Source organism: Rhopalosiphum padi, chromosome 4, assembly GCF_020882245.1.
Source record: "Rhopalosiphum padi isolate XX-2018 chromosome 4, ASM2088224v1, whole genome shotgun sequence".
NCBI classification, from domain to species: domain Eukaryota; kingdom Metazoa; phylum Arthropoda; class Insecta; order Hemiptera; family Aphididae; genus Rhopalosiphum; species Rhopalosiphum padi.
In genome coordinates this window covers 29,921,883-29,940,040 of record NC_083600.1, presented here as the reverse complement: position 1 = coordinate 29,940,040, position 18,158 = coordinate 29,921,883, and the positions used below count along the sequence as shown (strand labels likewise).

General features: G+C 29.1%; 2 protein-coding genes across 7 annotated transcripts in view; one reads left to right on the top strand and one right to left on the bottom strand.

Annotated features, from left to right (window-relative positions):
* Nucleotides 1-2,075: 2,075 nt before the first annotated feature.
* LOC132928537 (tRNA-specific adenosine deaminase 1) lies at nt 2,076-7,530 on the top strand. Its single transcript, XM_060993294.1, has 5 exons — nt 2,076-2,316; nt 3,699-3,932; nt 4,965-5,450; nt 6,178-6,476; nt 7,164-7,530. The coding sequence occupies exons 1-5, from the start codon at nt 2,314-2,316 to the stop codon at nt 7,432-7,434; spliced, it is 1,293 nt and encodes a 430-aa protein (XP_060849277.1). The 5' UTR covers nt 2,076-2,313; the 3' UTR covers nt 7,435-7,530.
* Nucleotides 7,531-9,636: 2,106 nt separating this feature from the next.
* Nucleotides 9,637-18,158, bottom strand: part of LOC132928536 (transcription factor AP-2-epsilon) — a 168,253-nt gene continuing 159,731 nt past the window's right edge. For all 6 annotated transcript variants that reach the window (XM_060993289.1, XM_060993292.1, XM_060993290.1 and 3 more), the window contains 3 exons: nt 13,873-14,017; nt 12,655-12,826; nt 9,637-11,454 (listed from right to left, as the gene is read on the bottom strand). In XM_060993289.1, coding sequence (XP_060849272.1) covers nt 11,302-11,454; nt 12,655-12,826; nt 13,873-14,017 — 470 coding nt within the window. In that variant the 3' untranslated portion in view covers nt 9,637-11,301. The remainder of the gene's footprint in view (nt 11,455-12,654; nt 12,827-13,872; nt 14,018-18,158) is intronic.

Below are 18,158 nucleotides of genomic sequence, written 5' to 3'. Positions count from 1 at the left end.
AATCAGTCGAATAATGTGGTATCATAATATTATTATATTATAATATAAAACCGCGCAAATTTGAATTGGCCAACCAGAGGACAGTAATCGTGTAACAATCATAAAATATGCTTAAAATAAACTAAATATTTTAATATTATCAAAATATTAATAGCTGTATACTTATAATTGTCAAGGTGTAAACATTTTGGTTATAAATTGATTGAAAAATGTATACCAGTTGTGATTGCCACCAAGAGCGCTACCTATCCGATGAAGGTTCATATTCCTATACGAAAATTCAAAATACGACGTACAAGTACAATGCTTGCAAAACCATAAACACATAACATAATATCAATTAATATTAAATAATAAATAATGAACAACTTAGATGGATTTTGATTAGCTATATATTGCTATTATAATGATAGTAGATAGGAAGTTTTTACACCTCTACATACCTTGCTTATTGTTATTATCATTCTTAATTTTTCATTACTAATTAGTAATTACTATCAAATAGTTAGGCAGTAAGTGCAACTAGTTTATCTCAGATCAGCGTTTTATAAAGTACTAAACTCTCACCATTTTACATAACACCTTCATCTGAAATATTTAGTTAATTTTTTTCAATGATTTTTCTTAAACTTGATTTAGTCAAAATCACTGTATCTAAATTAAAGCAATAGCTATCAATATTGATAAAAATGAACTGTAAAGTCATATTATTGTGTAAAAAATCTTAAAATATGTAAATTTATAATAGAAATACATTGACTGTGATAATCATTAAATTAAAACCCAAATTAATTCAATTCCATTTTTTATATTTGATGAAACTTAAAACATCTAATCCAGAAATTAAATAATAATTTAAAATAAATATTAGTATTTAAATTATTAGTACAAGTAACATTAAAAATATGATTGCTAGCGCTCATCTAAACACAACGGATGATAATATATGCATTATTCAATGACTTTTAATAATAATAATAATAGGATTAAAAATTAAATTTTAATTTCATGAGAAAATTCACAAGATATCATGTATGATAAAGGGTTTAGCCACATACTACACTATAGGGTTCTAAAATAAAATATTAAGAAATAATCAATAGCTTTGAACAAGACATTAAGACAGAATAACTTTAGGTATTCTTTTAATTGAGAAAAAGTATAATCTATTCCTATTTTTAATTTGAATAATAATTGTTCTAATGCATATTTTAAGATTTGTTTTTTTATTTAGTTATCCAGTAATTATATACAAATTATATTATTAAACATGAATAATTTTATAATTTGTTGGTGCTGTTGTCTATTTTAGTTTTAATTCAGTTAATTACAAATTCTCATTAGTTGGTAACTTAATATTATTAAGGATTATAATAAGTAAGCCAAGTAAGGTTTCATAAAAAAAGTATTCATTAATTCAAGGTACTTCACAGAAATGTATTTCTGGCATAAAACACTTCTGGGCAAAGCTTACTAACTGATGACATAGAAACGTTGTACGAGTATCCCGATGATTTCAAAAAATTGTAGGTCACATATCTTATAATTTATTTCTCATTTAAAGTTAACTGGTAAAGTTTCTCTCATAACAATATTTTATTTCTAAATTATATCAAAAACCTAGAAATGAAATAAATATATTTCAATAAATACCAAAGTATTATGTATTTATGAGTTTTTGATTAGATAATTTTTATTTTTATTTATGTTATTATACTTACAACTTATCTTAATTAGTAAAATTTCTCACCTCCCCTCATAAATTGTCAATAAATTACAATAAATTTTATAATCTTCAGACTTCAACTCTCAAACTAGATACACCGAAATTATGTTTACCATAATCTACAATCTAGGCTAATAATCATATATTTTTCTTAGATTGGTTTGATAATGATGATTCCTTCATTTATTCAAATAATTATTAAAAAGTATTTAGCACGGACTAAGATCTATCTTAGTCCGTGGTATTTAGTAATGGTTTCACTAACATAATAAAAATTCAGGTGGAAATGTTTCTCATCTTAGTCCGCTCTCGGCTAGACGTGTGGCAAGTGATAAGATTGTCCGATCGCTACCATTCACCACTATACAAATCATACGATTGGTGGCTCTAAGCCTGTTGGTTATCAACAGATTTATCTTTAACAGTTTTAAATTATTATATAAACATCGATAATCATAGTGCCTTGCCTTTGGAGGATGTATAAGTGAAATTCGACTGGTGTTTTTACCTAAATCGTACGGACTGATTGATTTTACGAGTGTTTTATTATCAGCAGTCTGTTAGTCATCGTAGCTATTCGGCAAATAATGGTATGTATACTCAATAGTCATGACACTACGACGGCATGTTCTCTTTAATATTAAACTGTTTGTCTTTCACTAATGCACTGTACAAAAAACTCAAACCGCTAAAGGTTTATATTTGAATAGATTGTAGTCTGAAAGCGTTCTGCGTTTTTACTTTTTAGTGGCATGTTTTCTTGGCTCTTGCAAGTTGCAGTACGCGATAACGATAACGTATTAAACCATTAACCATGATTTAAGATATTATTTGGCATTTGTGTTACCGGGTTACCGTGGAAGCATGATATTACTTATCAGTGTTCTGTTATTGATACAGAAGCCAATAAGCGCGTTTAGTATTTTTATTATGAAATTATGCAGGATTTCATTAATAATATTATAGTTCACTAAAATTTATTGGACCAATCATGGGCCAGTAAATCATGTTTTAGGGACTATTAGCAGACTTGATTCATTAAATGTCCATGATTGTTCAATTTGTTCATGCAATTCCGCATTAATATACTATTATAATGTATTTTAAATATTAGGTAGGTACATTAGATTTGGACCGTAGAACATGTACATGTTCATTGATTTTGTTCAAATTGTGTCACGCCAATGGCTGTTGTGTAGTTATCGATTTGGGACCATGTGTGTCCGTGAAAAGGGGCACACAACTATTATAAAAATTTAAAATATCGTAAAAATAAATGAGAAAGCACATAATATACTTAATTATTTTAAGGTTTGATAATAATAGTTTAATTTATTCTAAAAATATTAACAATAGAAAATTAGAATCGGTATTTGGCATTATAATAATATTATGCTTTAATACAGACGAAACAATATGATACGACTACTATACGACTATAATATATAGCTAGGTAATCTAAAAGTTAATTACCCAATTAATTTTTCCCGATTTAATTTTGTTAAAAATAAAATGTGCATATTTAAAAATATTCTAAAGCTATTGTCAGAAATGTAGCATATATTTTAGCAGTATATGTATATCCATTTATATTATAATTTTTTTAGTAAATTGAAGTTTGCTTTTATTAGCAGATAATAATGTATATCATGTGTTCATTAAATGAACTTAATTTACACACATGATAAAATATAAAATAATTGGCAATGGCTTTTATATAATTTGATTTTCATGATTACATAAATAATCTCATAAATAAACACATAAAATATACAATTCTAGAATAATAATAAATGTTTCTAAAAACATCTATTAACTTCTGTTCCTATAAATGACATGTTTACTAACCAAATTCATTTATTTAATTATATTATAATTTTTTTGTATGTAGGTGTACTGTATATTTTTGGACAAATAATACATAACACTAATTTATTATCATACCTATATATTTTTTAATTGTTTGATATAGCGGCCGGAAGATTTCGCTGACCGTGTAGCTGGACTATGCCTGGAGAAATTTGACCAGCTGCCATGCAAAGGCAAACCGATGTCCGGTAAACAATGGACGCTGTTGTCTGGCGTTGTACAGGTAACAGATGACTCGAGTCCGCCGAAAGTCGTCTCATTGGCCACAGGCACCAAGTGCATCGGCGCCGGTAAGCTCTGTGGTAAAGGCACCGTGGTCAACGATAGTCACGCCGAGGTGAGTCGACAAATAAAGACTTCAAGTACCTATATAATATGTATAATATGATATATACTACTATATAGTATAGTTACTTATATAGGTGCAATTAGGGTTGAAATGCTGGGATGGCTATAGCCCTCACTAAAACTGCATTTAACTTATAATAATCCGTGAGTAGTCACCCTTCGGCCCTCCTAATAGCATCAAATATCTTATTGGTTTTATATTACGATTTGTTTTTTTTTTATGTACTTGACACTATCAAGTTAGCCAATCATCGAAATGGTTTATCCAAATTCTTATTATATACATTTACCAGTATACACCACTTTTATCTTACTGTTTTTTTCTTACATTCATTACTCATTAGACTAATACAAATTTATTTATTTATACTATGATAATTGATAATATATATATATATAAAACTATTTTAATCAAGTATTTATTGGTGGACTAAATCTAATAGTCTGCGCAGTTGCTAAGCTCTTTGTGCTAGTATACAATATATATATTGGGTGGTAACGTGTATTATATGATCGTCGTCGATGAGTAGTTTATGAGTAATCGGTATTTAAAATGTTGATAAGAGGATTGTGGTAAAGGAGTACCCCGTGAAATGTTGGTCCATTATTCTGTTCTCCAAAACTTTAAATGACATGACTTATTAGTTATTATTTATGACTATTATATAACTTGGCCGAAATTTTATATTTTATTCATTATACCGGTATTTCTGTTTTGAAGTATGAAATTAAAAATGTATGTTTTCGTGCAAACAAAAGTAAATAATTTAAATTTTAAGATTACAACAATAAAAAATAGCAAAAGAAAAATATAATTAAAAAAATTGTTATTTTTATTACTTACAACAAAAAAGTTACCATTATTCAAAAAAAAAAAAACGTTAATAGTTTTTAAAAGAATGAGTTGTTTGTCTTAAAATAATCATCTGGTGTACTCTTGTATATTATATAATTGAAGTTATTTGTGATGGATTTAAAAATGTCTTATGCAATCATATTTTGATATTCACGAGGGTTTCAGGTTTTGGCGCGCAGAGCTCTCTTGCGGTATTTCATCCAGGAAATCGAATCTGCTCGCAAAGGCCGTCCGTCAATATTCGTGTGTGCAGCGCTTGCAGACGACGATTGTGGCCCAGAAAACAATTTGGTTCGCTCTAGTCTTATGAAGTTGCGACCAGGTGTGACTTTCCACTTTTTCTCCAGTCACACGCCATGCGGTGACGCGTCAATATTTCCAAAAGACGGAGGAAAACGGTTGGCTGTGGATGGTGACGGCACAGGACCGGAAGCAAAAAAACGCAAAATCAACGATAACGACGATGATGATAATGATATACACAGGACCGGAGCTAAATGTCTGAGTGTAGAGACAAGGCAGGACCCTCGACTTCCAGGTGCTGCGTATCACACGGTCGGAGCGGTTCGAACCAAGCCGGGCCGAGGAGACCGAACGCTGTCCGTCTCGTGTAGTGACAAATTGCTTAGGTGGTATTCATCGGGTATACAGGTAACAATATATATATAATAATAGTAGAAAAACATTTATTATGCAGATGGTGATCCGTTTAAGCAACGTCTACGCTAATTAAACGGTTGATTATGGCTGTTTAAATAATGATTTTTGAAATTAACTTTTATATATATAAAATATTCTATTTATTACAAAATTATTTTACGCTCTGTACGGGACTTATACGCCCATAAGTTGTACACTTGTATTCATGCTGACCTGTCAGCAGCGTTAAGCAAAAAAAAAAACCATAGCCTATAAGGCCTAAGCAGTGTATTAATTAATTAATTAATTAATTTGTATATTTAAACGGGTGAACTCAGTTACAATTATTATAGACATACGTCTAGGATTTACATAATATTTTGTTATTACTACAATATACTGATCAATTTTAAATATAATACGACAATATAGATAGTAATATAATTGATAAATTGTTAGGTTTAAGTATAATAAATGTGATGTTGTGACAATAAATTATGATTGAAATAATTCACTGAAAGAAAACATTAAAAATACAAAATAAAAATGTATAACAATGAAAACTTAATGTAATATTGACATAGAATGTAACATTTATACAGCTAAAGATTATTTAGGTAATAATTAAAAACATTTAGTAAGACTCAGGAAGTTTCACCTTTTATTCTACAGAAGATATTTTACATTAAAAGTTTGTATTTTGGTGTACTTTAATAATATTGTGTGTGAAATTGTTTAGGGAGCTTTGTTGTCACTGTTCGTCGAACCAGTGTATTTGTCGTCACTTACTATTGGCGGTGGCTGTCCATACTCTGAATCGGCCTTGCGCCGAGCCGTCATCGAACGGGCCAACTACTCTGATGACGAAGACGCTCGATCGCCGTCAATCTCACCGCTACGACTGGCGCGTTCTGCTTTGGAGTTCGAATACGCCAAACACCGAATGCCCATTGACTGTAAGCCATGTCCGTCCAGTGTAGTATGGTGGGAAGACAATTACGGTGGTGGTGTTGTAGGAGGCATAAGCGTGTCAAATGGGTGAGTAAAAACTATATTTTATGATCAATAGGTAATGACAATTATTTATTTTATACTGTAAAATCATCTACATTCTTTCATTAATTTTACTAACAATATTTTCATGTTTGTATTTTTAAGATGTTGTAAAAATACTCTTGGTAACTTTTATATAAGGTATTTTGCTCTAAAACCATTCAGTAATAAACTGTATTATTGGAACAAAATTGGCATGTTTTTGTACTGTATTTTAGCCCGAGAGTCCTCTTAAACAAAATTATTAAATTTTGCATTCGTCCAATAAGTTTATAGAACGTTTAAACAAATATATATATATTATCTCTATATTAAATACATAATATAATAGGTACTATATGTTTTTATTCATTACATTTAAAGCTGTGCAAGGGTACACAAATTATTCGTGTAACTAAAAAATATTATTTATTGATATATTTTGTATAAACTTTACATTTTCATGTTACACTTAGACTTAGGTACCTCATTCTATTTTACTAGTTGGAAAAAAATAATCCAAGTGCCTACTAACCAATTTAATTATAATATTATATTATAAAAGAGATATTATACGGTGTTTATTATAATACATGTCTAAAAATCAGAATTCGAATAAACGCTTATAATATTATAATATGTATCTTAAACAAAATTTGTAATAACGTTTTTGGTTTCTCGGTGTTGCCGTAGTCATCTCGAAGTGTTAGTGAACGGCCGCAAACAGGGCGCGACGAAAAAGGCAGTGGACGGAAAGGCGTCCGGTTCTTCAGCGCTGTGCAAAAAGTCGCTGCTCGACGCGTGCCGACATTTGTTGGCCGAAGATGGAGATATCACAGGTCAAAACATTACTTACACACAAGTCAAATTGCGAGCCACGTTGTATCGACACCGATGGGCGGCTGTCAGGCACCGATTGGGATTTTGGACGGTGAAACCAGAAGCTTTATCGGACTTTACGTGACACGTGATAACTGATAATTCTTAAAAATAAGTACAAGATAATGGATACTTCATTGTTTACAATAAATACCTACAAATAGAATACAACTATACAATATGCAGTCAATATTTTCGAAAAAATGTATTATATAGGTAGTATAATGTGGGCTACACCTACACCTATCTAAAAAAATTTTAAAATCTAAAATAATACTTATTTGCCGATTTTGAAAAAGACATTTTCTCATTGTTATTAATCATGTAGCCATCGGTTCAAATAAAAGGATGCAGATTTCATTTAGGTCAAAGCTATGGAGGAAAATTCAAACAGTTTGTTTGAGTTAAGAATATAAAAAAAAGGTTAAGTTTTGTACTCAAGTTTTTTAATTTTTTAATTTTATATTTATAACTTTTTATTATTTTTATAATTATTATATTACACTCCTATAATTTAAACCTACACATTTTTATTTTACTTACTTATTATTGCATAAAAGCGACAAAAATCAAAAAAATCAATATTTTTAACCTACCGATAGTCATAATTTGCTATTGATAGTCTCAAGTCTTTATAAAATGGAAGAAAAATAATGTTTTAATGTTGAGACGCAATTCGTATATAGTCATTAAATTTGGTTGAGGCGAAATTCGTGTGTCGTTAAATATCGCCGGACGTAATTCGTGTGCAGCGATAATGTGATACAAAATATTAGATACTGCATTACTGTATTTACTATTTATTTGAGCCAATTTTGAGGTATAATATAGAGTAATGTATTTTAGATTGTAAGACAATTTAATTTTATTTATTTAACTTAGTATAGTCATTGACAACAACCCCTAATATTTTGGTTTTGGGCTTACATGAATTTGGCTTAGATCTACCTATCAATGATTTTTATTTTTTAATATAAAAATTATATAATATATTCATTGAATTTATTGGTTGATATAATATTATATATGTATGCATTATTTTAGTATAAGTAAAATGTGTATACTTGTGTATTACTTTTTCATTCAGGAATGGTCTCCTGACTATACCATATTATAGTCTGTCTGGAATTCTTAATCATCATTCATCAGGATTGATGTTTATATAGCTCGACATTGTTCAAAAATACATTCCGTCAAAATTAGTTCACCTAAAACAATTAGTCAATAATAATGTTTTTCTTCAATGTACCTTCCTATTTTACATCGACAATAAAATAAAATATTTATTTTAGAATAAAAGAGATGATTTTTTTAAAATTTATATAATTGCACTTGATAAAATATCACATATAGCCCTTATATCTTTATATTGCAATCTATCGGTTTACAAATTGTTGTAAGTGCTTAAATTGTATGCATCTTCATCGCATAATTTACGTATATACCTAGCTGGTTACGATATTATTACCAGTCTATTTATTAATATTCTACACAATAAAATCATTTAATCGGTCAATGATACGTATATGATATACTCATATCGCATAATGTATTTAGTATATTAGCTTTTAGTTTTTGAAAATCAGGTATTATAGAAATGATACCTGAATATTTTTTTTTTAATATAATAATAATTTAGGTACTATTTTTCATCATAAAAATTAACAATATTTGCAATACTAATTTTTTTTTTATAAAATGTAAATATAATATTAAAACTATAATAAAAAATAAAAATCACAGAATTAAGTATATACATATACTGAAAGTTGTCACTACCTATCTATATACTATAATATAGTAATATTTGAAATAGATTAAAAGTATATTTAATATAATATGTATAATGTATATAATATATATATATATAAATATAATTTATTTGATAACCATAAAAAACCTATAAACTCCGTTGAATGTTTGAATACTCAAAAAACACCTCACCATTTACATGACTGATCTTTGTACTTTCATAATATAATATTATAATAATATTATAACGCCCATTTAAGGTTTAAACTTTCAAAGTCATTGACAAAATAATATGGTATAATCTTTTACACTCTGTGGTTGTTAATTGGTTTTATTGAACAGATGGGAGACAAAAACATGATTTTAATAAAAAATAAAATCTGAAGTAAACATATAATTTGGTATAGATTTTGTTATTGTTTTGTAGGACGTGCGTGATATGAACTGTGAATGATGGAAATAGGTCTACCGCCTCAAATGCTTGTTGATGAGTATATATTATATAGGATGGATATATAGTAATAAACACACGACGTTTTTAATAACATTTATAGTAATATTTTTGAGCATTGTAATGAAAAACTACACAATATAAATATGATACAATTATTTGTTTTTTGTTTTTTTTTTCGTTTTTATAAATATATTATGTACATTAATAATATTCCCGTTATATATATAATATACGCGCGTTTGTCTATATTATAATATAATAATACTTACACGTATATAAGAATAAAATTAAACTCGCTGTACAACAATTATTATGATCATCATTATTATTATTTATTATCGTTGGGATGATACGCATATCGAAATTAAATATCACATGATACTTATATATAATGTAAACCATTATTATTATTATTATTTTATCATCATCATAAATACATACTACATATTATTTGGGTTGTATCGTATTTGTGCATAATACAAATATCAACCTTTTTTTTTTTTAAATTTATAATTTCGAAAAAGCGTCAATCAGTAAATAATACTGTCACTAAGTACTTACAATACGTATAAAATACGTATTAAAAAAAAAATGATTCATCTCTGGTAAAATTAATATGTACACAATTCAAAAACAATTAAACACACAATATCATTGAATCATTATGATAATTCCAAAACATACAATATAATAACGAAAATAGCTTCATGATCATGAGTAAATAATAATAATAATAATAATATTATGGCAATGATATCGTGGGATAAGTCAATTTTACTATGAACTAAGTTTGATTTTTTTCTAAATTAACGTTTCATTTTGATTCTTTGTCTTAATGACGTCACAATAATAATATTTTATGACGTGTAACGTTCGCGTACAAGACAATAACAATAATAATAATTAATAATCGAAAAATTAATTAAAAATAAAACACAAGTCGCGACAACGACACAAATTATAATATACAATAATTATAAATTATATATGTTTTGATATTTATATTATTTTCTTATCGACGAATCGAGAGGGTTCCGTGGTAATTATACGGATGGCACATGAAGGGGCGGGAAATCATTCAAGATTTGTACAAGTTTTGAAAACATAAAAATATAATCTAAAAACAAGAATAAATAAATAAAAAAAAAACACGCGACAGGTACGCGCGCTTAAGTCCTAATTCGTAAACTATATATGTAAATAAAAATAATAATAATAAAAAAAATCCGATTGTCCGAAAAAAAATATAATATATATCATATCATATCATATATTATAATATATTATCGTATTATTTACAAGTACTATTATATATCGCATATAATAATCTAATAAAACTTATACAGAACGTCGTAATATCACTATATAATAATAATAATATTATACAACATTTGTAAGTTTGTCAATTTTTTTTTGTTTTTGATTTTTTTGAATGTTACTTAAAACATTCCGAAGTGCGCCGAGAAAAAGTGCAGTATTGGATCTTTTGTATCGAGCACAGAATGAGAAAAATACGGAAATTAAAAATCGCGGTTTCGGCATAAGATCGATAATAATTGTATAATGTATACAATAATGTTATTACAATTAATACGCCGTGTGCGCGATCGCCGTAAATCACTGACAACGACCGTCGCGGTTGCCGCCGTATGGCTGTTGCAGCTGTAGCCTCGGGTGAATCAGTGGTGGCGGCTGATGCTGCTGCGGGCCGCCGGCAGGTTCGCGATGCGCCCGCCTCGACCAGGCTCACTTCTTCAGCTCCAATCCCACCAAGTCTTTGGGCTTCTGGTCCTGTTGCTGCAACTGGTTGTTTTGCTGCTGTTGCTGTTGCTGCGATGACAGGTTGTTGCCGGATGGGTACACCTTGTCCAAGTGCTTCAACGACTCAGAGAGAAAGTTCTGCGGAAATAGTGAGAAAAAGTATGAATAAATTGTCGAGTCATGCTATACAAATAAGATTAAGACAGTGATTCTCCACCTTAGTGCTGCGTGAACTTATACAAGGATTTTTACGAAATTATGAAAAACATATAGAGCTGAAAGTATAATATTTATCATATTTTCCAATAGCAGTATAAGTAAATATGTTTAATATATAGATTATGACTGAATAAAAATAATTATTTTCCGTTTTAAATCAATAGCTTTAATTTATAAATTAATATTTTTAAAGTGCAACGTATATTAATTCACAAAAATTAGAAACTATGTAAAATTGATATTATTATTATAGGGTGCCATGAAATTTTTAAATAATATCTAAGGGTACCAACGGTGTTCACCGAAGGTTGAGAATTTTACATATGGGATGAGGTTCGTGTTGGTGCTTTCGTGTGGTATGAGAAAAATATTTCGTAACATTGATTATATTTCCACACTGATTTTTTTCTATATACTTAGTATATAATGGTGGTGGTGTATTAAAATCAAAATTCAAACAAGTAGTTTCTAGATTCTGTTGAGTAATTTTACGCACAATGTAGCGGGGATAATAAGTTACTGAATAATCGAGTATAATATAATTGTAAAATGTAAATATGTAGTGTTTTAGTATTTAGACTTAAGAATCTTTAAAGACACATACATAAAACAAATTTTTAAAAATAAAATATTATTTTGCTTATCATTTATTAATGTTATATTTACACATGTGTATTTAAAATAAACTATGGTATTCAAGTATAAACTATATTATGTTCTTAGCATAATATGAACTATTAAGTAGAATATGACTATTCGAATTAGGATTTCAGTATTTCAATGTGTGGTCTATAAATCATAAGCATAAAAATACGAAAATTCCAAATGTATGAATTTATATAAATGTATAAAAATAAGGCGAATGCAACTGAAAAGATGCTCTAGTGTCTACATCCTATAACTCCTAAAGATAGGTAATTTGATACAAGTGCGTGATAACTTATAACAAGAGATTACTTTTTATTGCTTATCGGCTCTCTATACACGAAGAGATGATATAGAAAAAATCTATATTATAAAGACAAGAATAGCGGTATTGTATTAGTTATGTGGATAAATTTGACTTGAGTATAATAATAATGATAATAATTAATAACAAGAAAATGTAAAAACTGTTACCTGTATGGCTGTAAGGGCAGCGACTATTGCGGGACTTCCAAATCCGTGCGATATGAGCGAAAAGTGTGTGAGTGGACGCTGTATGATTGGGTCGAGAATGTGCTGTGGCCTGGTATTGCACAACGGCGAACGATCTTGGTTCAAAAGGTCCATCAGCTCTTTGGTTACTTGTCTGCAGAAAAATAAAAACATATATATTGATATTGAAATATGTAAATCAACCATTTTATATTATTATAAATTATAGTATAGATAATATTATATAATAATAACATACTAATATACCATGTGCATTAAATTATAAAATTCCATTTTGTACAGCGTTTTATTATTATTTGTAAGACTCTTTTTTTTTTGGAGTTTTAAATGTTAGTCCATTTTTATTATAGCTTAGAATAAAATATTAACTAATGGATGTTTTCATAAATTATATTTTGTAATAAATCATTAGTAATATGAAAATTGAAAATTAATTCGAGTATACCTACCTACTTTAGAGAATTGTAATTGTAATACATCATAACTATATTTGAATACATGTATTTTTTATGATACAAATAAAAATATTATTAACGTTTTTTAAAAACATATATTGCTTGCGAAAATAAAATATTGTTTCAACCGACTTTTTGGCCTCTTTAATCGTGTATTATAATTTAAAAAATTATAGGGTTTATACAGTTTTTATTCTAATAGTTCGATTATTTAAGAATTTCCATATTCTGTTAGATTGCATATAATTTTATAAAATGTTCTCATATTTTAGAGTGATTGACGATTGTCATTAGATTAAATTAACTTGTATGGGCTACCCAGGATTTCCACAAAGGAGCGTTAGACCTGGTGTACAATGTCTTATTGAAATTAATATATAATATTTGAAATTTTGATATATTTATTTTATATTAAACTTTTTTGCTATATATATATATATAAATATATTATCATTTTGATATTTTAATCAGTAAAAAAATATATATATATTCAATTCGAAATGCTGTAGAAAACCCGCAAAGATCCTTGATATAGGCCCATAATTTGATAGGATGCTAATACAGTTTTCATGAATTAGAATTTTGATTTTAAGTGTTTAAAAGATTGTAAAAACGAATTCATATTTGAAGATAACTTAAAAATAAGTGTAAACTATAAATTAATTACGTTTATAAATACTTTTAATCATATTTATTGGGCATTGGTAGTTAAGTAGATACTCACTTTGTGGCATGTATAAGCTCTTTTCTTCGGTACGACTCTGTAGGATCGCTCGTGTGCGGCCTGCTCAGGTATTCCGCCACTTGTCGGGCCGGGAATTCTGTTTCACATACGTACCCAAAGTCTCGAGCCAAATGTATCGCTTCGCCTGCAAAGTTAAAATTAGGTTATTAATAACAGTTTCAAATAATATATTAAAAAACTAAAAGACATTGCATAATATATCTCATGATATATATTTTATGTCGCATAAAAAAATAGTGCCTTCGTTAATGACCCACGTGAATTAGGATGATTTATTCGATGTTTAGCGTTTATCGAAACCCGATTGATGTTAGGGCAGATATCCAAGTCTCGCACGCTCGTTATATTCATGTATGTATATGTACATCAGACAGAAGAATATACTATATTATAAATTATAATATATATTATATTATCACAATATGTTATATAGGTAGTTTGTTAACCAAGAAGAAAAATACCACTGCGGACCAAAACAATTTGCCAAGAAGTCGCTTTCACTCGCCTATTGCCGTTTATTTTAATTGCCAATTTCACAGAGAACAATAAAATCAAAAACTAAATCATAATTATTACTATATATAAAAAAAATGTAATTACGAAAAAAATATTTTTTTTTTTGTGGATAATAATAATTTTATATCTTTTCTTGCTCTATGGAAAAAAAGGAGGGACAGTATAACACGAACCATCCAATCGTGTAAGACAATAATAACAATTGCTGAGAAATGAGAAAAATTAATGCGATTTTCTCACAATAACGAGCGATGGATCACAATCGACGCAAATGAATACCGAATTAAATTCGCGTACAACCGCGGACGGAATGAATTATGCAAATATTTTCATACACCTTCCACCACTCATGCATCATAACTATTAACTAAAAAAAAAATAGTTTATAGTTTAAGTTTCTACATTTTTAACCATTGATAAAATGCGTAATAGATGATTAGGCCTTAAATCCTCATATCCCATGGATCCATGGTAATATACATTAAATTATAATACATTTTTGTTACTATTAAAAATAACTGATTATTATCGATACTTTTTTTTATAGCTGAATTATCATATCTAACAAAATATTTTCATTTTATTTTCAAAGACCGCGATCACATGCGATTAAGACAGGTGATCTTTATTTTTGTCACAAAATACCTAATAAGTTTGATATATTTTTTTAAACAACTTTTTGCGTCAAAATCAAATACCTATAGCTTACCTATGCGCAATTTTGTATTAACACATTATATTAATTAACCTCGTTAGGTTTTTCGCAGTGTCCCCCGAGTAATATATATTTAAATATACCTAATCATAACGTAGGCACAATATACGCGCAATATATAGCGACGGAAAAAGTTCAAATCATCGTATAATATTGTGTTTTCGTCATCACACAATTAATATGTTATATATATATATATATAATAATTATTTTGTTGGCCGGCGTGGCGGCGCCAGTGTTCGGTCGGTGGCGGCGGTCGACTTCAATACACAACGTGAGGAGCTCGACGTGCATTATATACACACAGTACAAGAGAGAGAGAGGAGAGAGAAAGACAGATTATACACACACATACACAATCGGCCATCGAAAATTGGTTTTCCTCTATTGTTGGGCACCGGTAGCATTGTCTTGGCTGACTCTTGGGGATACGAAGACGCGTTCACGACGGGCGCCGCTAATTATTACTACACGGCGAAGAGAAAAAAACGAATAAAATGAAAAAACTATACAATATATACCTATACCACACGAAGAAAAGGCGGACAGACTAAAATAGAAACATAAAGGTACGCGCACTCACATGCGTGCACTCGCAATGTCCCTCTATACACATGTATATTGCGTGTATATATTATATATATGTATAAGGTATTATAGTATATTATATATTACATACTCGATCGACACCTGTATATGATAATGTATATTATATATATACACGCACGATTAATCGTCCGAGACGATGGCGCGGGTTATTATTTCAATAATATTATATTATTATAACGTAGGTAGGTACATAAAAAGGATACAAAACGACGACGACAAACGAACGAGCCACTCTTAAGATTATCCCGAACCCGAGTGCCTTTTGTACATAATAATAATAACATGATATACATAATATTTATATGTCGATGACAACAATTCGCCTCCCGCTTGAGGGTCATCATCAGATTTCTTATTGAGTTTATATTATATTGCTATAATAATATTATTAATATGTGTTTTTTCACACATGAGCGCATAAACATCAATTAATTATTATATACCTACTAATATACTATACTCTGGTCTTTGATACAATACAATTATTGTATTGTTTGCACAATTCAACGGTTACAACAAGAGTAATTTGATATACCCAACACGGAATCGTTTAAATTTTTGCGTTATAAAACTGGAGATTTCAATTAATTCCTTAATATATGCGGTTTTACATAGATTTTGAAACGAATAATTTGAACGGTCGATTCTGTATAATTTCTTCCGCCGGTCGCGACGTCAAATAATGATTATTATCGTATTATTTCCGACTAGTAGGGAGCGGTTTTCGGTCTAGAAAAATCGGTCCGTTATATTATGCGATTAGTGAGACGTTCGTTTAGCGATAATATAGTTCTCCCGCAGTATCCGGAGTAAACCCTTCTATGTATAAATTGTATATAAACAACATTACGATTGCAAATCTAAAAAATGGAGATTGCCAAAGTCGGTTTGTTGGATGTAAGAGGAAACCACGAACTATGTGTAATAACTATATTTCAATAATATCACCATGTGAATAACTCGGTTTTTCGATTTAAAGAGAAACAGATATGCAGTTATAATATTTGATAGGGTCTGTATTTAAATACACTTGCATATTTTTCTGGTCGATCTAGGATAATATTATGTTATACAATGAATGTTCAATTTTAATTAATATTTAATATACATATATTTTTTTTATAAACAATACATTTTCAAGTTTATAACACCTATATCTTTACCTACATACCTTTAATTTTTCATAGTTTTAGAATTATAGCCACTTTTTATGTCTTTATTCATGTTGTATTATTATATAATATACGTATTACGTATATATAACATAACTATTTTTAACACTTTTGAGTGAATATTTTGTATTTTTCGCACACGTACTAGGAAAATATTTTTTTAGAGGAAATCCAGGCTTTATATGGATTTCTTAATTATATTTAATATTTATACAAGAAAATAAATATCTTTATAATACGTTAAACGCATAGAAATAAATCGCGATTAGGTATTAGGTAGTACCGCGCGCATAGTTTTACCAGCTGCAGCAGTCATCGTCGCTGGAAAACGTGTTTAATAGTCAGTGATAGTACTGCAACTTAGGAGATCCGTTATTATATTATATAACACGCAGGGTCGCTCAACCGTGTTAAATTTTCCGCACGATGAAGATGTCCGTCGATTTTTCCTTGCATTCGTATAGACGCTCATATATTTATAAGTAAGTAGGTATATATAATATATATATTATATATTATTCTATTTGAGTCTTTTTACCGCCTCCCTCGCTGCAGGTGAGAGCATATTATATTCTGTAGGATACATTATATGATATATATTATGTGCATATTGTAGCAAATACAGGTAAACGGCGGTGGAGGTCGATACGAAATACGATAATAAATCCAAACTTTCTGACGTGCGCTTGTGAAGCAGCGGCGGACGTGTAGAGAATTATTATTATCATAAATAATATTCTACGCGTTATAATGTGCGTGTAAGCGAGTGTCTATGTGAGTGTATGTGTGTGTGTGCGAGCGCGCATGGAAATATATTATACACATATATATATATATATTATGCCTATTAGAGAGAGAGAGAGAGAGAGAGAGAATGGAAAGCCGATGCTATAAGAGAGCTAGGGTTATTCGTCAATTATTATTATTGTGTAGAAGAGATTACTATTATTTCCTACTATTTTTTCCCTCATAATATTTATTAAACAGACACATATATAATATGTGTATTTCTACCGCGCGCGCGTACGACGGTGGTAGCATAATATTAAACCGGGTAAGTCACGAATACGCGCTCACAGAAAGTCGAGAATAAAACGGACACACGGCACGTTTATATATATATGTATATAAATAATATTATTATATTCCAGTACGACCGGTATAGTATACACGTGTATAGGTATATACAGGCACTTGAGTTAAATGAGAAAACAGCGGTGGATATAAAATATTATTATACTTAATATACGCCG

Coding starts and splice junctions, on each gene's coding strand:
- LOC132928537 (XM_060993294.1), top strand. Junction 3,933..4,964: donor TCAACGATAGTCACGCCGAG/GTGAGTCGACAA, acceptor CGAGGGTTTCAG/GTTTTGGCGCGCAGAGCTCT. Junction 5,451..6,177: donor GGTATTCATCGGGTATACAG/GTAACAATATAT, acceptor GAAATTGTTTAG/GGAGCTTTGTTGTCACTGTT.